The 20834-nt window shown below is 45.3% G+C and overlaps 1 protein-coding gene across 1 annotated transcript in view; it reads left to right on the forward strand.

Annotated features, from left to right (window-relative positions):
* The window catches only part of LOC8042552 (neuropilin and tolloid-like protein 2), a 263775-nt gene that overhangs the window by 221958 nt on the left and 20983 nt on the right, over nucleotides 1-20834 (forward strand). The window contains exons 6-7 of the mRNA XM_029988983.3: nucleotides 5503-5743; nucleotides 12374-12499. Of these exons, the coding sequence (XP_029844843.1) occupies nucleotides 5503-5743; nucleotides 12374-12499 (367 nt within the window). The remainder of the gene's footprint in view (nucleotides 1-5502; nucleotides 5744-12373; nucleotides 12500-20834) is intronic.

Consider the following 20834-nt stretch of genomic DNA (forward strand, 5'->3'; position numbering starts at 1 on the left):
TTCACAGGCAGACAGGCTAAATAAGTTCCTGTGACAACTTGTGATGCTTTCCAGCCTGATTTCCATCCATATGTTTGCCTGGAACATTCTAAATGCACGGGTCGTCCAGATTTTCGTAACTAGCGCGAGTTGCAACAATAAATATTTTTCTAGCTAGTGCTGCGCGTCTTGGTCGTCTCGGTTCTTGTTGGTCTATACCAAAATGTAATCGGCAAAAAAAGCTGCTTGAAGCTCTGTACTTTTTTCACCTATTACGTCCAAGCTGATTACATTTTTTGTGATTATATTTCTATTACGTTACTAGAGCCTCGCACACTAACTCCCGAGTGTGTGATACAAAATTAAAATGAGATACCCAGAAACCCGTTGCAGGTGTCCTGAAGTCGCTGACGCAAATTTTGAGGAATGTATTTGGAAAAGTATTTGGAGGAGACCAAATACATTTGGTTGTATTTGTATTTTGTAATTAAATGCTTTTTTTGGAAATGTAATTAGATTTGTAATTAAATACATTTTTGACGAAGTATTTTGTATTTGTATTTCGATACATATTTGCATGTATTTTGCCCATCCCTGTATATATATATATATATATATATATATATATATATATATATATATATATATAAATGCTCACAGTCACACATGGTTGATCAGCTCTCTCGTTTGCGGTTCATCAGTAGCTACTTCAAATGCCCAACTACTGACCTTCACTAATGATGTACTTTCCATACTTGACCGTGGATCCCAGATTGACTGTGTTTTTTTAGATTTCTACAAAGCTTTCGACAAAGTTCCTCATAAACGTTTACTCTTTAAACTCAGTCAACTCAATCTCGATCCTAACGTGCTGTCTTGGATTACATGTTTTTTAGCTGATCGTTCTCAGTTCGTTCATGCTAACAATATAAATTCTTCTATGAAACCTGTTACTTCTGGTGTACTGCAAGGGTCTGTTTTGGGGCACCTGTTGTTTTTAATTTACGTAAATGACTTACCACTGTGTGTATCATCATCGATTAGCCTCTTTGCTGATGATTGTGTAATTTATCGAGAAGTCACTAATACTACTGACATCGAACTTCTTCAAAATGACTTACAAGCTGTGGCTGATTGGTGTGATTTGTGGCAAATGTCCCTTAATACTAACAAATGTAAAGCGATGACTATCTCCCATCGAATTACTATATCTCCTACTTACTCAATCGTTGAAATTCCTCTTGAAACTGTACCATGCTATAAGTACCTTGGGGTGCACATCACTTCTAATATGTCATGGAAAACTCATACTGACCGCATTATCGCCAACGCTAACTCCATGATTGGTTACCTAAAGAGAAACTTTAGGTTAGCCCCAGTGTCCCTAAAACTACTAATGTATAAAACCCTTGTCCGTTCCAAACTAGACTATGCAGCCGCAATCTGGGATCCTGGTCTCTCAACTCTCGTGACTCATCTTGAAGCCCTACAGAATCGCGGTGCCCGTTTTATATTTACTAACTATCATCGCACATCTAGTGTCTCAACTATGAAAACTAATTTATCACTTCCTGCTCTTTCATTACGCCGAAAAATATCTCGTTTGTGTCTTTTTTATAAAATTTATCATTCCAATACTTCGCTAAAAAACAAACTAATGTTAAATCCTGTTTTCATCTCGATGCGCATGTCGGAATTCCTCATTGCATTACCTCAGCCTATTATATAACTCTTTTATTCCAAGGACTTCTTCAGAGTGGAATCGCCTTCCCGCGCAATTAGTAAACATACCATCCTTTGACTTGTTTAAAAGTGCGTTGACTACTTACCTATGTTAATATTTTTCTTTGTTTGTTTGCCTTGTTTTATACATTTCTTAATTTGTTTACACATTTTTTTTTTACATTTTTCGTGCTTGGCTTTTAGTGTTTGTATATTGTTTGTGTTCCAAATTTGTCTTGTACCACTCCCCTCTGTAATGCCCCAGGGCCTTGAGGGTACTTAAATAAATAAATAAATAAATAAACTGTCCCCTTCGCGTCAGATAAATTTGAAAATTACATATTTACGTGATGTCTGTCTTCTAGCACATACGCTGCGTGACACCCTTAGCGCGAACGCACCATGGCGTATTCAGTTTACTTTAAAAGTATACTGCTGCTTCAGTTGGTCCCCCAAATGAGCATTTTCCACCAAACGAGCAGTATTGATGACGGTCCTCCGATTCTAAGAAGAAAAAAAAAAGGAAATAAATGGTGATCGCGCTAACAGTGTCCTGCAATATACAAGCTATACATGCTATACATGAACCTCCGGTTTTTTTGGCAAATAAACGGCATGCACTGCATGATAAAACAAAATGCGACAGAGAATTAAAACGGGGCCAACTGCACAAACTCCATGAAAGCGCAGTGTTCGTTCCCATCAAGCCCACCATTAGATTGTTATTTCTCCGGCTGTCCAGGTGTCTTCGACGGCAGCAATTTTAGATCATGTCGTTCTCAGCAGGCAGGATACACTACTCTCCACAAAGGCGGAATAATTGTAATGTGCGCAAGTTTGGATGGATGGCCTTCATGTTTACACGCAGACTGAGCACTGCATCGCCGTCGGAACCAAGCGTGTTCGTTTTCTGGTAGTATGAGCGTTACAACTGCTTCGGCCTCCTGTTTTTTTCACCAACAGCAATGTATCTTATAAGCGGGGTTTATTTTTTTTTAACTTGTGCATAGTGCTTTTTTTTCTTTTTTTTTTAAAGCTTGTGCGGGCATGTGATTCAGTGTGAATTTTCAGAAAACTCTAAATAGAACATGAACGTTGCATTGCGCTAGGGTACAAGCTAGTATAAGATCGTAGCCCTTGTCCAATACTCAATCTTAGCCTCATGAATTCAACGGATCCGAATTTCAAATATAAACTTCACGGTTTCCTTTAGTTATATTTCTGAAACGGCGAAAGTCGATGTTTCCGTGTCCGCGGGCGAAACTCTTATTCTGCTTTTCAGTCAGCGGTGCTGAGTGTTTGCTATTTTTCCTTCCCTTCCTTTCTTCCGGGAAACGGCGGTGTCTTTTTTCTTCTTTTTTTTTTCATTTTAATATACCATTTTACAAACTGTATTATAGTTTTTGTTGGGATATTCTGTTCTCTTGAAAGGAGTCACTAACGCGAAGAAAATGAGTTCTCGAAAGCCATTCTTCGATAAAAGTCAATTTAATATTTTACTTCAATACGACCCTGTTTCTTTTCTTTCTTTCTTGCTTTCTCTCTCTCTCTCTCTCTCTCTCTCTCTCTCTCTCTTCTTGCTTACTTTTCAACGTTATGGGTCTGTGCCGTGCAAAGTCGTGCGTGTTTCTCGCGTGAAATTCTGTCTCTCCGCACCCCCCGAACGCAGAGAAAAAGGTTCCACTTTATACTCCGTTTCACCTTATGTTGTACCACAAAGAAGGCTAAAAGCGCAAGCTCGTAGCGTTGGCAGCAGCTCTTAATTCGCGAGAGCGTGGGCCGACGATATGTGCCCCAGAGCAAGAAGCTCGCGCTTGTAGCCTTTCCTGCGGTACATCATAAGGTACGTCATAAGGCAAGGGCTACGGCAGCCCCTGTGCTCGTGCAGGTTGAGTACCGGGCAAAGCTTTGCACGCGCACTGTTCAATCCTTCGCGATTACCAGAAAGTGTTGTTCGCGAGTATAAGGAGTATTTACTGGGCGCCATATTTGTGGGTGCTGTTTAGAGCGCATGCTCAGAACGAGCCCACATTAATAGGCTGCTAAGACCGGCAATCCTGATGGTGTGGAATGCACGTTGCAAAAGAACCGTGGAAGCTCGCCATCAGCACGCGCTCAGCAGTCGCGCACACAACCATGGCCGCCAGTGAATACTTCCTATAACGTCCGCTCATCCAGCGGTGTGAAAACTGCAGTGAAAATTACTGCGGGCAGCTCGACTACTTTTTTTTTTTCATTTCATTTACCAAATAGACGTGGGTATATGAATGTTCGAAAAACATGCGTTTTCCCAGTATCTTGCGGGGGATCAATTTTTTTTAAATTGATTAATGAATCGAAAATTCGGTGAAACTGAGAATAGTTTTATGTTTTCTTCGATAAGCAGCAAATTCGAAAACGGGTTAACGCTAGGAAACAACTGCGCGAAACAAAACCCCAAGTTAAACAGAAAGGACGCAGAGCATTCCCTAACATGAAAGTTTTTATATATATATACATATTTTTTTTTAAAGAAAACACAGAGCAGTGCTGCAGAAGCACTCCGAAACTTTTTGTTTGTCTGCATATCACAGGTGGACGTTAAACGTACGCTTACTGCACTCCACTAACCGCGAGGCAAGCATTGTCGTTTTCGTGACAGGAGGCGTCCTGCGTTTTCCATCACATCGCATTTGCTTCGCGCTCGACACACAACGTTTGCAAGTCCTGAAAATGGTCATATTAATGGCAAGAAACGCATGAATTGTTATTTTGTACAGATCACGGGGCAAGCGGTGGGGAATTTCTGAGAGTAATGCGTTTCATTGTTTGCAATTTGTGCTGCCTTTTTTTTTTTTTTCAGCTAACTGTTGAGTTTTACTATGCGAGTATTCAACCAAGCACCGTAAAGGATGCCAACGAGCTATTTTCGTCGCGTCTGCCAGCGGAGTTGGTTGAATCCCAGCCAAGCGGGTCTCGACCTCACTGTCAGAAACCAGAGCCGTAGAGAGAAAGAGTTCAGTCATTAATTGTGGTTGCCGGCGCAAGAATAAGGATATGCCATTGACCGAACTTTGGTTGGGCATGCTTGCGAGCGTATTTTCGAGCCATCCACAAGCCCCAAATAATTCACGGCCTAGCGGCGGCGGTGACCGCAATTAGGTTGCTGCATGCGATCCCTAATCATTTGCTTCGTTTTGGCGTCTCTAAAGTTGAAAGTGGCTGAAAATATGGCGCACGTTGCCTCGGGTTCGCGTGCTTGCGCCTACCAGCCTGCTCGCCCAGCAAGTTCAAAACTTTTTCTGTTTTGTTTTCTTTCCTGTTTTCAGTTTTTCGACGTCACTTGTCATTGTTTAGTTCATGAACGGGAATAATCGAATGTTTGAAATTCATGTATAGTTCGCACTTCAACAGCGGGGAGAATATATGACTATGGTGGCGCCACCGCCGCTGCTGTAACCTAGACAGCCTAGGTAGATTGAACAGAGGGCCCCTCTCAAACCATGAAAAGAGTTGCGGCGATCGGTGGGAATTTACAGGATTAGTAGGATTACAGGTGGGAATTTACATATTTACAGGATCAGCAGTGGGAAACTCTCTGTAATAAGGCTCTCTGTTGTGGCCAGGCCCCTATTGACCGAGCTCTCCCCATACACGACTCGTTCACCGACCAAAAACAAACACAGGTGTTTGCGAGCGGCTGGTACGAACCTGTGTTGTTGAGTTTCTCCTCTTAGCGAAGCTATACGCTCTGAATCGTATCGATGTCGGCCTCTATAGCCGACATCATGGTTCTAGCATTGGGACCTTACGGCTGCGCAGGTGTACCTGACATTCACCTACTACAAGCTGGCCGACCCCAACAACTGCCGATCCAACTTCATCGACATCATCGCGGGCGAGCCGCAGCACAAGCGGTTGCAGCACTTTTGCGGCACCATGGCCGAGCCGACCCGGTCCGAGACGAGCCACGTCAAGGTGCGCTACTACGCCGAGCACGGGGCGCTCAAGGGCGCAAACTTCTCCATCCTCTTCACTGCCTTCAGGGAGATCACCAGCGCCGGTGAGTGTTGTTCGCGCGAAGCTCCCGGGCAGAAGGTTCTGGGACTCTACGTTCTTGTTCTTCTTGGCATATGAAAACCAGTATGGCACTGACTTCACAGTGAAAGTTGCTTCATACTAACTGTAACTTCAACAAACCAAACAAGATGGTTATGTGCAACTTAGCTTTATTGCAGTAGATATTTTGCCAGTTGAGTTCCCTAGCCGAAGAAGTTGCATGCACCTATATATATTGATTATGTTATACGGGCGTGATTTAAATCGTGATTTAAATCGTGATTTAAATCAACTTGTTCTTTTATTCTCCACTCTAAATCAAAATAAGCATTTTTTTTTCCTGGTTGCGAATGATCTAAGTGCGCACGCAAATTAAGCACGATAACCTTTAAACGACGGAATGCCATCAAATCTGCGCTCCGTAAAAAGACAAACAATCTAGTAACAGGCTACGGATACAAAGTGAAATGACCTGGAGAGCCATGGCTTGCCTAGTCGGATTATTTGCCGCCGGCGCGGTCTGACCAATGGCCCGTCGGAAACGACAGTAGAGGCTCTTAATGCCAAATGTCACCAGGGAAAGTGATGTCTGCGTGATAATTGGATTACCGAACTTCTAGGTGATGACGCCAGCACACTCGAGGATTTCGCAAGGAGAGTATTTATGACAGCCTCCCGCCTGCGTTGCCCAACTGCGCCCACTACTAAATGCCGGTAACAAACAGTTCTGCAAGCAGACTGAGAGATTATGAGACTGCATACATTCCAAACTGGACGGGCGCCGTGCGGAGGATGCTTGATACACGGTCGAAATGTTCACATTTATACCGCCGGTGGCGCAAGACTTAAGCTTTCAAAAGGGGGAGAGCGATTCAGCCTTCCAAGATTTCACCCGGAGTACTCATTTTATTGCGCGTTTACGCCTAAACGAAAGACGTTGGTCGCGACGTGAGAAAAATATTTCGCCGAGTTCCATTAGATTACCATTTCGTTAACGCCGCTCATAGTCCGCTTGTTATCGACCTTTACGACAGAAGCGCGTTTTCCAACAAGCGCTTGGCCCTGAGGCTTGACTGGTGCGCCAACGCGTCATTTTCTTGTTGTTGCTTACCTCTCTTTTTCTTCTTTTTTTTTATTTTTTGCAGCGACAGCTGTTAGTGGGAACCTCCCAGGGAAATAGCACGGTCGTCCTTCGCGAAAACTCCCGGTTACGTCATCAATCAGATGACTGCTCCCAGCGGCTGCCACCATCGCGCTTAGTATAGAAAAGATTTCCCCCCGTCGAGCCGGATTCGAACCAGCGACCTGAGTGACGGCCATCGTTTTCTCTGCAGTCTACCGCTCTACCAGTCGAGCTATCGACAGGACAAATTTCAGTGAATGAAAGGCGGTATACGTTCCATTACTTTCTACCTTCGATAACGCTTTGACTTCTCGTGGGCCCTAGAGCGTGCGCGTGACACCAGAACATATAGCAGCAGGCAACGAGCGGTTGCTAGAGGCCGGACGTTGGGAAGAGGCACCCTGACATTCTCACTTTACATTGCCTGTGACTATACGTGCCGAGAACGAGACGAGAGCGCGCAAGGACGTCGGAACACCGAACTGTGGTTGGAATGATTTGTGGGTAGACACAGAGCTAGCTGCTTTTGCCTCCTCCTTATGTATACTCCCCCTTCTTTGTCCTCATCTTTTTTTTTTTTTTTTACGCTTTTCTGTAGTGATTTTAGAACGTCAAGAAAAGCTCAACTACATTGTGAAAACTTCGTCGGCGTTCCTCGCTTGTATCTAAAAATAAAAATGGCGACCCAAAATGGACCCAGCGGTAGCAGCTGCTGCCGAAGCTTATACAAGGCGAAATCCGATGAGAAACTCGCACGAATAACTTTGCAATTGTTCGATTACAAGTACGTTTTGTTTTCGATATACGTTGGTCGCCTGTTGAGCTCGCCAGAGTTCAGAATGAACCGAAGAGACCATCGATTCGGGTGCCGCTTTCCCGCGCTTGTTTCATTCGCGGGTGCTGCGCTTTGAAAGTAAAGCGCCCCCTTCGCTTCGTTCGCCCGGTTGTAAATTGAAGCCGAAAGCGCGGAGCCCTCATCCATTTCCAAGTCTTTCCAAGGAGTTCTCGAGAAATTGTTTCCTTTAGGCCGACGCCGCTGCAATCATTTCCCGCGCCCCCGAGAGGCGTGTGTACAAGTGCGTACACACAACCTGGCGGCGAGAGAACACATCGGCCCATCAGAACGTCATCCTGCATCTCGTTTTCGGAGCGCACGGCAGTCCCAACCGACAGTGATCGATGCGCATATCAAAGAACAACGTCTGCCTGCGGCTTGATCATATTCCGACACTCCCCTTTGGTTTTCTTTTCTTGTGCGTGTTTTTTTTTTTATCTTTTTTTTTCTTGGCTCCATTCGGCTTTTCCTTGGCGTACCCAGTTGTTTTGGGAGGCAGACCGAAACACGAGGACACGCGGCGTGACACTGACACAACGTGTCACGTCCCGATGGTTCACGACACGCCTTGCTTGAGCTTCAAGATTTGTACTTATCTTAGACACTCTGTTCAAAGTACTCTAGAGATGATATATTTCTGGTAGTATTTTAGTATCTCAGGGATACATTTGAATGGGAGTATATTAGAGTTTTTTATTCAGTACGTGTCATTTAGAATTCTCTACTCGAAACTTTAATTCAACATTTTTTTTTAATTAATTGACGATGGGGTGAGTTTGTCCCTGGAATGATATTCGTTCTCCTAAGACGTCAGACACCTCAACGCAAACAAAAGCTGACCCGCGACCTCACGACGTCACGGGTCATGAATAAATTTGAACTTCTCTCGAACATTCTGATAAACCGGAAGAGCATAGGAGTGCGCCGCGCGTGCGACGCATTTGCAACCGCCCGAAGCTATTCAGTGTAAAGCATAACAAAACATAGCGCACGCATAACTTACGCATGACACATTCTGTGTGCTCCTTCGGTTTATCAAAATAATCAAAACACATAAATATATCTGTTTCTCTCTCTCTCTCTTGCAGTTTAGGTATTACGCCTCGCGAACCGCTCGCGTCCCTAGCGCACCGCGTTAGACGCAGCGTTCAGCCTTGAACGACAAACCTGGCTCGATCGAGAGGTTATGTGGACAACCGACCTCTTCGTGCGACATGCGGCGCACTCTCGAGCCGGCCATAAATCCGTCGCTTTCCTTCGCGCGGCGGTGGTCTCTTATAAAATAAAAACAAAAAAAGAGAGACAGCAAGCAGCCCAGCGTCAGCCAGGAACGACAGCGGGGGCAGGCACGCGAGGCCCGCGGCGCGCCTGGTCCCGTCACATTACCTCTCATTTGCACGCCGCGTGTACTCGCGCGCACTGCAGTCGCTCATAAACACGCGCCACCACTCCGGCCGCGGAGAGCAATGCAAGGCAGGCGTCGTTATGAGCAACTCCTAAAGCCCTCCCTTTCCTCCCCTCGCGGCTAACGCGAAGAGAGCGAAAAGAAGAAAAAAAAAACGCATATTATAACGGGTAAAGGAAGGAAAGCCAACTTCAACAACGTTGCTTGTATTGGTTGGCGGGGAGACGGAAGATAACCTAGCAAAATAACACGATCGCAACCGCGAAACGCGAGAGAAGGGAGGACGAGGGAATTCAACCTCCTCTCTTCTCGCCCTCGAAAAAAAAGGAAAACGGGTGGACAAGGGAGGGGGAAGCAAAAAGGAAAAAAAAAATAGTAGAGGCAAACAAAAAGTGCACATTTGGGTGAAGCCTGGGCCGTTAAATGGCGGACCACTCTTCTAGAGCATCGCTCGCATCGCAGCAGCTAGGGTCTGTGGAGCACCGCCATTTTGTTGCGCTTGCCTGTATCTTTACTTCATTTTCCTTTAAGGTTTTTTGTTTTTTTCTTTCGGGTTATTTTTTTTTTTTTTTTTCCTGTTTAATTTAGGCCGCAGACGCCTGCTCGTCGGACACTCCTTGTTTCGTTCCCGCGTTATTATTAAAGCCCTGCCTGTAAATTTCACGACAATGTCCGTTAGTTCTGTTTTGCTTCTGACAGCGCGGTGGGGGCGGCGCTCTGGTCCGATAGTGGAAAGGGAGCGTATTGCTCCTTTGCGTTTGTCTCGCACACCGTCCTACCTCTTCTTTTTTTTTTTTTTTTTTTTTTTTTTTGGCTAGCTTATTGCCTGAAGCACCGTGTTCCCGCGGTAATGATGCCCGAGCGACCCGAGGAACTCTGGTACGCAGGCGCGAACGGAGGCGCCCTTGCTATTGGATAAAGCGCCATCTCCGGGGCCGATTTACAATAGTTCAAATCATTCCCGTTGCCCTACATCTTCAGCGCTTAAGTGTATCTACTGAATATATATTTACCCCTAAAGGCGCCGAAATGGCATTACAGAGAGGGGGACCGTCACGCAGTGGCGTCACAAAAAAAAAAGGGGGGGGGGGGGGGGGGGGGGGACCGCTGCGGGTGCAGGGCTCAAGTGGGTGCAATGAGGCAGTGAAAGAGGGAAGGGGGGGGGGGGGGGGGGGGCCACTGCCGTCACGAGACACTAATAACGAAGAAATCGGGCAACGCGTCACCACGCTAACTTCCAAGCAGATAAGGAATTAATACTGACACGTAAAAATGCAGGTTTAGCACTGATCAAATTATAAAAAAAAAAAAAAAATGAACCGCTAACGCTGTGTTATTGTTGTTGGTGTTGTTTTTTTTCACGGATCAAGTAGCTAGTTTATGCCGAATAAACCACTATCAAGCTACGTGACAATGACGTTGAACGAAAGGAAGCGCGTAGTTTTCGATGGCAAAAACGTTTCTGACCGTCCCGAGGTCTTTCTGCGCACTATCGAAGAAAACTCACATTGCCATGCTTTTCTGAATGGCTCGATATCGCTCGTTGCTGCCTGTACGAGCTACCACACGGAGTTTCTTTCTCTCTTTCTCTTTATTTCTCTTTGTTTCTTCTCTCTTTCTTTTTCTTCCCTTTTCTTCTGACACAAGCTATAAAAAAAAGAAATATGTGGTGCTGTTCTTGTTGTTTTTCGTTTTTTCTACAATCACCTTTGATCTTGAAAGACGGTTTCCCGCGGATGGCCCTGTATTGCGAATCCTGCGATTTCAAAGGCACGAAGTTGACGACTCAAAAGAAACCACCGCCGGCTTGTTGCTCCGGAGCGAGGGCCGCACTCCCCGAGGCTCTTTGACGGTGCGTGTACCTCGCGTGCTCCAGATGCCTGACTTCGTCGACGACATTGGCTTTTCCTCCGCTCTTCCACCTTGATGCGAGGAATAAAATAAACACGACAAGTAAGATCGCCCGGGCCGCTCGCTCCCCCCTCCCTCCTCCCTCCTCCCACCTCCCTTTGAATGTTTAATGCGGCACTGAACAGATTAATAATTTAGAACCGAAGCATCCCGATATCTCGTCTGAATAGGAGGATAACGTGGTTGCTGTCCCTTTATGTTGCGTTGGGTTTGTTTACCTCAGGGACAATACCCGTACAGGAACGTCATATGTAATCATACGAAGAATTGGGTGAACATGGGCCATATGTGGCCATATATATAGTATTATAGTATGACCTTACTTGCCCAATTCTTGATATGGTCATATATGCCATTTCTGTTCTGGTTCATCTTATCGTGAATATAATCATTCAAATTTTGTCGTGTATGCCGCATACGTAATTAAATATATTATATTTTTGGATCGCTATACCCTCATTGCTTTCTATCGTTCCTTATTGTAAATTTTGCTAGTTTTGTTGAACTTGGTGCACTGAACTATGTCTTACTCCTCTACATGAGCTGCCAGATCGGTAAATGTTTTGTCGAAACAAACAAACAAAATATCCTTCTATTTTAGAACTCAGTGTATAGTACAGCACGTATAAATATATGTATCGCGAAGGAAAAGTAACTGCAAATGAAAAGAAAAAGCGGTTTGATCGGCAAGTGCTGAAAAATCAACCAAATCGAAGGATACGCGCAAACTGCATGACACCTGACAAGCGATTTTTTTTTTTTCTATACATATAATGCATGTTTGGTTATTAGAACTCCTCACTATACTGGAAGCTACGAACAGCTCTATGCGCTCGCCAGAATGTTTATCAGATTTAGGTTCCAGTTAATGAATATCGGCGTAAGCACCGAGGATTGACCTTCGTCGTTAGACTTGTACGTAACTCTAATACTCTACACAGGTTACTGACTCTTAAATATTTTTAATTAACTTGGTAGACGTCAAAGAACATCTTCATTTAGTGTTGGTATTTCAAAGTTAACGTTGAGCCGAAATTTTTTTTTTGTTTGTTTTTTGTAGAAATTTAGGAGGAAGGCGCAATAGGCATCATCTTTTCTCCCTCATTATTGCAGGGTGGTCTGCGATTTGAATTTTGTCCTTTGGTAATTAGTTTCTTATCATGAACGTGACGAGTTGCTTTTTGAGTTATTAGTACTCTATACTAGACACCTTTTAGAGTTGACTGTCGTGTTCTCAGTTATTATTTCCCCCGGTACTCAGTAACTTAACTTGAACACTTTTCTCTTGGATTTCGTAGAAGCCTGCCTTTCGTCGACTCGACTTCAGTTCATTGATGTCTTCGCTTCTGGCTTATTTCAGAGAGCTGCGACCCGGAGACAGAGTTCAGCTGCGACGACGGCTGGTGCATCGACGTGAATCTCAAGTGCAACCACCAGTACAACTGCAAGTACCGTTACGACGAAGAGTCCTCCATTTGTCAGACCGGTGAGCAGCAATTTCAACTTCTTTTTTTTTTTTTTTTTTTTTTTTTAGAAAGAAAGAGGACTCAGAGTGAATTGAGAAAAGAAACTAATGGGGAAGAGCTCAGATTTTAAACATCCTGAATAAGGAACTAATGTAAAAACAAATGCCTTATGCAGATATATATATATATATTTTTTTTTTTTTTTAGTAGGCTTAATTGTTTCCTTAAGTTGCACGCGGGTGGCGTGTCCAACTTGGCGTGAAGGCAGATTTCAGTGCCAATCGAGTGATCACTGTTGATCGTCTGACGTACGAGCCCGAGGTACTGATATCGCTCCGCTACCAGTTGTGCACCGTCGCTTCGTAGGTTCTTAATCGAACTTGCGCTGCCTTGTACTCGATGCTGACATTCTGACTTAGAAAGTGGATGTCGGATACAGCAAGCGTAGCGCTCGGTCCTCATAGGATCCGATCATACGGCATTCATCTTTGAGCATTCTTGTTTGTGCCTTTTTTTTTAATAAATATATCAATCTTGGGTGATGATTCTCTGCCAATAATATGGTTACACGTTGTATGGTTCGCGCCGAAGAGGGCAGTTATAGCGTAACTTTGCCGTGCGTTGCTACCGTGAGCTCGTGCTGTAACTCTGAAGCATGCTCTTGGTAGCCCGCGGTAACTCTCTGCGAAGACTGCCTATTGCTTAACTTTAAATCACCGCTGGAACATATTCACGATGCTACTACATCCGGCGTCGACTTTTCTGTGCGACATTGTCAAGGCTATCGTAGTTTGCCCGGGATTCTAACGTTGTGACGGCTTCTTGCGCGAGCGCGTGGCTTCATGTGGCGTCTCGTTCGCACGAGAGTTGCGAACGAGACGCCTCTCGTGACGTCAATACCTTGCGAACAAGAAGTTTGATGGTGCTTGTGATGAGCATGGTGGAAGCTTAAAATTATAGCGCTCTGAAATCAGCACTGCCAACACCGTCAAAATAGAAGTTTTTCCATTCCTCTTATTTCCGTCAGTCATGAATCCTTTTCTGACGTCATAGTCAGCATCTGGCCAATCGTGGAAGGCCGATCACAGCGACGCTTTTGATCGCGCACGTCGCCAATAGCCCTGACAACGTTTCACAGAAAAGTTTTTCAGACCTGGCAATCTACCTGTCGCAAAGAGACCTAACTTCTTCCGTACTTCTGGCAATAACATTTGAGCTGGGCAGTGTATGCCACAAGAAAAAACATTAAAAAAAAAAGCATACATAGCTGTTCTACGTAAATTATGCTGTTATATGATAAAAAAAAATATGAACCACTCAGATAAATAGAAATTTGATCTGACATGTTTCGTTATTGGAAATCACTTGTTGATCCTTCAACTTTTTTTTGTGCTTGTTTTAAATGCGTGCAGTGAAACTTAGTTTCAAAGCATAGCCGTTCGACCAAACAACCAACGATAAACGAAGGCAGGGAGGATCGGTATCCCGTGCAATTCTATCTGCCCACTTTTACTGCCTAAAACACCGAGAAATCTGAGCTCCGGTGTTTGAATTGCTTTGATGCGCCCATCCCTGCGTGTCAGCTGTTTACGTTCTGTAATTACAACCTGCCTAAGTGGGAAAAAAATGTTTTTTGAACGAATCATATATTGACGGGGTTTCTATAGCCGAAGTCAACAATTCCTGGTACCCACTAAAAGCACAAAAACAAAAGAAAGTCATTGTCTCTCATCTTTACTGCAAAAGCGCGTCCCCACAATTCTCGTAACATTTTTTTTTTTTTTTTGCAGTTTTGTAGTCGTTTTTGATTCGTAATTCGTGCACGACTGCTATATTTAACCCCTCTACAGGCAGAGATTGACGTGTTTGCTTGTTCTTTATATTATTACTCTGAATATTTTCGTGTGCGGATTTTCGTGGAAATCGGCACTGTAACCAATTTGCTGTAGAAGAAAGTTTTTTTCTAGTCTACTTTTGGCAGGGAACATACGAATTTGGTTTAGAAGGAAGTTTACCTTAACCTTTTTGATTGTGAGTAATTTGGCGCTAATTAGATAAATTGTTGCCGGGTAGCCGCGGCCTCCACATTAATCAACTTGCCATATCATCGCTTTTATGAGGACCTCATTTAAAAGGTGCGCAGCAGTGTTCCGACGCGTGCGAATTACTGCCAGTTGGTCAGCTGCTTGCACGAACACTGCGAATATTCTCATTTACGTTGTTGGCAGCGGCCGTGTTACTGTCTGTGAGGGATGGAGGATAATCACAATGCTAACGCCAACCATGTTTTCTTTTTTTTTTTTTTTTTTTTTTTTTTTGTTAAACGCTCGTTGCGCTTGCTGAGAACCAAGTGTAACATTGATGCTGAAACGACTCCCCTCACATCTATAAGGTTATTCACTCTGCTTGAATCGATGCGTCACGGGAAGCGAAATCGCCTTTCGTCCGCCATTGGTGTGATCAAAATCGCGATTCGCGGCAGGTGTTTTGTAAGGTTGGCTGCGCCGTGGTGGGTTCAAGAACAAGCAAATGACGGGGATAACCTGCGTCAATAATTTGTTTGTTTGTTTGTTTTTTCGTACCGAACATCGTACGTGGCAAAGCGGAAGAAGAAAAACAAGAATGGCTGGAGGGTCGTCGTCGTGTCGAGCGGCTTTGTCGAAGCGCGCGAGCAACAGTGTTGGACGCGAAGCACTCTGTGTTCCCGAGCGACCATTTTCTGGCAGATAGCCGTACATTATTCTCGTGGTTAACCGTTTACGCTAATAACTCCCGAATTTCCGATGGAAGCGAAAGGACGACAACTAAATTTCGCATTATGCGCGCGATAGACGTTGGAGCATAATGTTAAGGAATCAGTTTCGTCTTAGTTTTCATAAACCAACTCTTTTTTTTCAAAACATACCGCTTGTATCGTTTATAGGGGGGCGCATGTACCCAAATTGAACCTTTATGATCGGCTAAAAAGTCTAATTGGACGCACAGCGTACGCCGTGTGAATGGAATTGACACTTAGCGTATGTTGTCTGCTTTTATGGTCACAAATGGGAACGGCTGCCGGTGCGTATAGGGCTAGCATATGGTGCACGAGGCAATCTTGGATTCCTATTTACTCTATACCTTTGATACGTCACCGAGCTGCAACTGCTGCCTGCACCTTGAACAGGCGCGCCGGACCGTTGCCACTACAGAGAACCTCTAAGGTACCCGTCTTTGGACAGCTGTGCACGGTCGCTCAATCGAGCACATGGACGTTTGAAGATGCTCAGTGACTATCGGCCATATGCGCACCACCATAGAAACACGAAAGCAAGAAACTGGGCTGCGAGAACAACACCACATATGATAACACTCCAAAGAACGGCAGGTAAAAAGGCGCCTCTGCACGTTTCCGTGGGTATACACCAAGCACACTGCGATGGCGGCTAAAGTAGGACCGCATTGAAATGTGACGTCATGTGAATACTCCCTCTTTTCAAGAGTTATGTGCAACGGTGTGGAGGTCAGGAGCCTGAGCACGTGGCTTTAACTGATCATTTTCTTGTTGTGAGCGTGTTCGTGCAAACATAACGTCTTGCACAACTAAGGTCTCGTGCTTAGATGTGCAAGATAGTATTGCTCAGGCACGCGCGAGAGCGATACAATGCGCAACAAATGTGTGGTGGGATATAGAAATGGTACGGGCACAAGCCACAAATCCAATGGTGACCTCGTTGTGTTCCGAAAAGTGCTCTCAAAATTTGCTTTCCAGAAAGAATGGCAGAATCGTGGATATACGTTCAAAGGGTTCAGTCCTGTGGGTGGGAACCATGAGTGAAATCGAGTCATATGCAGAGACTCGAAATGGATGTCGTGACTAGACAATAAAAGGAAATGCTCGTGCGCGCATGAAATGTGGTGAGAGCAGTCAGGCGCATGAACGAAGCAACATGTAAGCCTCTTTTAAACCAAAATTAATTAGGGGAAAGATTTGTCAAAAGAAGCAGCACGTCATTTCAAAAACGCTCGCGCAAAAAAAAAATAAAAAAAAAGAAAAGCCAGCGTGAAAGGAGAAATTTTTATTCACTACTTTCTTCGTTGCTATCGCTTCCTCGAAACTTTTAAGCACGAGTTTCTAAAAGGCGACACCAAATCGAGCGAAGGAACAGGCAATCTCTGGACTCGGCAATATGCTCGAAATAAACGTCATTCCCATGAATCGAGCCAAAGCCACTTAGAGAATCCGAAATAAAATTGCACCTCGAAGACGACCGCTGGAAAGTTGGGGGTCCTGTCTTTCTTTCTTTTGCTTCCGCCGAATATTCGCCTCGCCCCTTATCCTTTTTTTTTTTTTTTTTTTGGGGGGGGGGGGGGGGGGGGGGGGAGGGGGGGTCGCGGGAGTCATGAATACGTTTCGGACAGAAAAGGCAAGCCACAGTTTGCTCTTTCGTTTCTCTGGTATCTTCCCTCTTTCTCTCCTCCGCCGTTTTCTTTCCAAGTCCGAACGTTGATGACCGTTCCAATCCTTGATGAGGGATTCCGGCGATTTCGCTCGCGCCAGCAAACATGCAGCCATACGCAGCCGCCGTGTACACACGCACACACGCGGCCAAAGGGGGGGGGGGGGGGGGGGGGGGCGCACCGAGCCGGCAGACAAACGCCAAGAGCAGAAGTGCACCGCGAGACAGACGAAAACAAAGAGAAAAGCTGAGGAAAAAGAAAAAGTAAGGGTGCGAGCGAGATAGAGAAAAGTGCGAGGGGTCTGTGCTCAGAAAAAAGCCGAGGAAGAGAGAGGTCGAGAGAAATGTTCTCGGTCATTAGGAAGAATCGACGGGACAGGCTGCCGCTGCTGCTGCTGCTTCTGCTGCGCACGCACCACTCTTTTTGCACAGAGACACTGGCGTGAATTGAATCGGAAGGCCTTTCTTTGGGCAAAACCGGAGGGAACCTTTGGCTTGCTCCGGGATTTCAAACGATAGAACAAAAGTGACGCGGGGCGAAGCCGTGGTGACCCCTCCCGAAAACTAAACTAGGGCCTTTAAAATAGACACGGGTCTAAGAACAATTTAAAACGTCCAACACTCGACTTTTTTTCTTTCTTTCAGGATTGTCGGTTAAGGAAACGAGATAATAGAAAAAAAAAAGACCATGATTAGACTTGGTTCGTGCATAAAATTACGCGCGTATTTATAAATATTCCATGTTTCAGCTGTATATTTTTGACTGTGCTTCCACTTATTGCCTCATGATTCGTTCTTCCGCGTTGATGCCCGCGGGAATCACCACATCCTGCGGTTCCATTCACGTTTCTTTTGTTTTTTTAATAAAATTAAACCGCAGTTTCTTAATAATTTTTTTTTTATCGAATATTCTCCGTAGAGAAGGTACGAAGACGATCGAGTAAAACGCCGTAGAGTCGCGCGCACTGCGCCCCGAAGTTCCCGGGACGACATTTTTGAGACGCCGGGAACTTTTAAATATCACACCGCGAGACGCAGAAATCCCTCGAAAATGGGCACTCTGATGAGATTAAGGTTAATTCGATCGCACTGATGTCGCTCTGGAGCACTCGCGTAAGGCTATATGTGCGCGAGGCACGCTCGGATGTCTTGGCGGTAATCGATGTCGTCTGTTAACGTCGTTAATGCAAAAGGATATCTCGAGCTTTCAGTGCCGGGAATTACGGGATAGGTCTTATTTTAAGGCGATGTCGCCGTTCTCGTGAAATTCGTTCTATATATCGTCGCGGGTTGTACGCTTCGAGGGTGCCCTTTAATGTCCCGCGCAAATTTCGCTTCAGTAGCGATCTCGCCATTGTGCATCAAATCGTCGGGCTACTCAAGAACGTTAAGAATTCCAAGTCGGAACCCTGTGAAAAGTGCTGCGCGTCGTATCGGTGCAAGAACTTTTGGAACGCTCAGTTTTCAGCGGAAGACGCATGATCGACAAAACCAGTCTTCTGAGGAAGCAATACAATTTACTGAAGAAACAAACAAAAAACTTGGAGGACGTTTAATTAAGCTTGGCTTTTAAGAGTGAAACGCGATAGCGTTATCGGGCCCCGTTTGCAAAGCCTTCTCATACAAACCAGCGCTCGTTCCAAAGCCGTGCAAGCGTGTGTGCGTGGTCTGCTCGGTAGTGTCACGTGTCACATAACGCGTGATGTCACACGTGGCTGTGACGTCATGACCCTACCGACCCGCTGAATCTAGTGGGAAAATTTCTGCTAAACTCGGCGGGGAAATTTTCCGCTAAATTTGTCGGGAAAATTTTCGGCTAAATTTAGCGGAACATTTTCCCGCAAAATTGAGCGGGTCGATAGGGTCATGAAGTAACAGCCACGTATGACTCAAGCGCGGAGAGCGGTGTCGGGTGATGAAAGGAAAGCATTTTATTGGTTTAGCGAGCTCGTAGCTCTCACCGCACTGTCAGCTCAGGGGCGGATGGAATCTACGAGCTCTTCGGGTCGTAAAGAAACGGAAGCCACAGCTGTTCCTGCTGCGGATCTCTGATGATCTCGTGCTGCCCACGCCTGGTTTGTTTTGGTTGGACAGACGCCGTGTGAACTAGGGCCACACCGTGAACACTGAATAATTAGTCACGGAAGGCAATAACAACGTCCGATCCGAATTAAATTCTGCGGGAGCGGAAATCGATCCTTCTGCGCCCTGGTCGATCACACGCTCGAAACGCTATTTTCGTTCCAGCGTCCGGGGTCGTACTCTGGAACCCACGTGTGCCCTGGCGCCGCTCTACTCCGTTCACCCTTAAAGGTGCCCTGAGGAGGTTTCTGAGATCGCCTAAATATGGCGATAACTCACTCTGCGGGCTCCTAGAAGGCCATAAATCATAACGCTGCGCGGCCGATTTCTCTATTAAAAACGCAATCAAAGATCGAAATGATCTCCGGGGTACTGCAGATACCGGTCAGCTCTCGAGCGCTCGTGAACTGACGACCAAACACATCACTTCCGTTGAAAAAAAAAAGAAAAGAAAAGAAAACGTAGTTGTTTTTGAGACGATTAGTGCACTATTACGTTCCGTGACTGCAAAAAATTAACGTTTTGTTTTTTGTTTTTTTTAATTACTCTTTACTTGCTTCTATCATCTACAAAAGCGTACATATTTTGTAATAACAGCGTATGCAATCACAGCGAAATGTCGTGTTTTTATTGGTCACATTCCGGCAGCCAGGACGACATGTGACCAATGGAGACGCGACAATTCGTTGAGATTGCAGACGCTGTTATTACAAAATCTGTACGCTTTTGCAGATGATAGAAGCAAGTAAGAGTAATTGAAAAAAAAAAATGTTAATTTTTCGCAGACAGGGGACATAATACTGCAATAATCGTCTTCTCGAGCGCTCGAGCGCGCGTTCGCTGGGCTCAATCGTAGTCGCGCATTTGAGATATCACTCCGGGTTTCCATCGGTCGGAGGCGCCAGGATCCTTTGCTTGCTATTGACTGCCAGTGGTCCTGGTTTCGGAAGATCGCATCGCCGAAGATGAAATCGGTGTGTTGCAATCTTTCATTGTTTTGTTGTTTTTTTTTTAATGGGAAAATGACCACGTATCGTCATGATTTAGGGATTTCTAGGATACCTGGAGTCAGCAGAGTTGTCGCCATACTTAGGCGATCTCAGAAACCTCCTAGAAGCTCCGCCTTCAACGCGAGCTCGCTGGCTTCCGCAGTGCTGTGGTTGCGCGTGCCTGTGCGTTCGCACCTGTGTTAGCAAGGGCAGAATGCTCGTGCTGAATGCGGATCTTCTAGTCTCAGCCTAAAGTCTTGTTCAGACAGTTGAGTTTGACTGCGTTTGACTGCGTTTGACTGCGTTGCTTCTTCGAGAAACCAGGACATCTCTGCTGCTTATATCGCGTGCCAAGATGATTCCTTCAATTGTGTTCCACGCTTCATACGAAGCACAGATGTGCCGGCGACTCGCTTTCGGTTGTCGACGTAACGCAGTCAAACGCACTCAAACGCAAATGTCTGAACCGGCCTTAAGGGTGCACGGAGTAGACACTCTAAAAAAAAGCCCGTGCGTCTACTTTTCCGCACAACGCTCGGATAGCCAATCAGCGCAACTTACGGAGGCAGCTGAGCGAATGACAATGCCGAAACATATGTTTAGACCAAAAAACGCAGTCTGTGTTGTGACATTAAGTAATGCAGAACGTCACGCTTGCATTGTTTAATGTAACAACTCATACTGCGTTTTTTGGTCTAAACATATATTTCGGCATCGTCATTCGCTGAGCTGCCTCCGTAAGTTGCGCTGATTGGCTCTCCGAGCGTTGTGCGGAAAAGTAGACGCACGGGTGTTTTTTTAGAGTTCAGTGTTGTTTCTTATTAACCGGTATATACAGTGCCCAA

This window comes from Ixodes scapularis, unplaced genomic scaffold (genome assembly GCF_016920785.2).
Source record: "Ixodes scapularis isolate PalLabHiFi unplaced genomic scaffold, ASM1692078v2 PGA_scaffold9__187_contigs__length_104089568, whole genome shotgun sequence".
In the NCBI taxonomy this organism is placed as follows: domain Eukaryota; kingdom Metazoa; phylum Arthropoda; class Arachnida; order Ixodida; family Ixodidae; genus Ixodes; species Ixodes scapularis.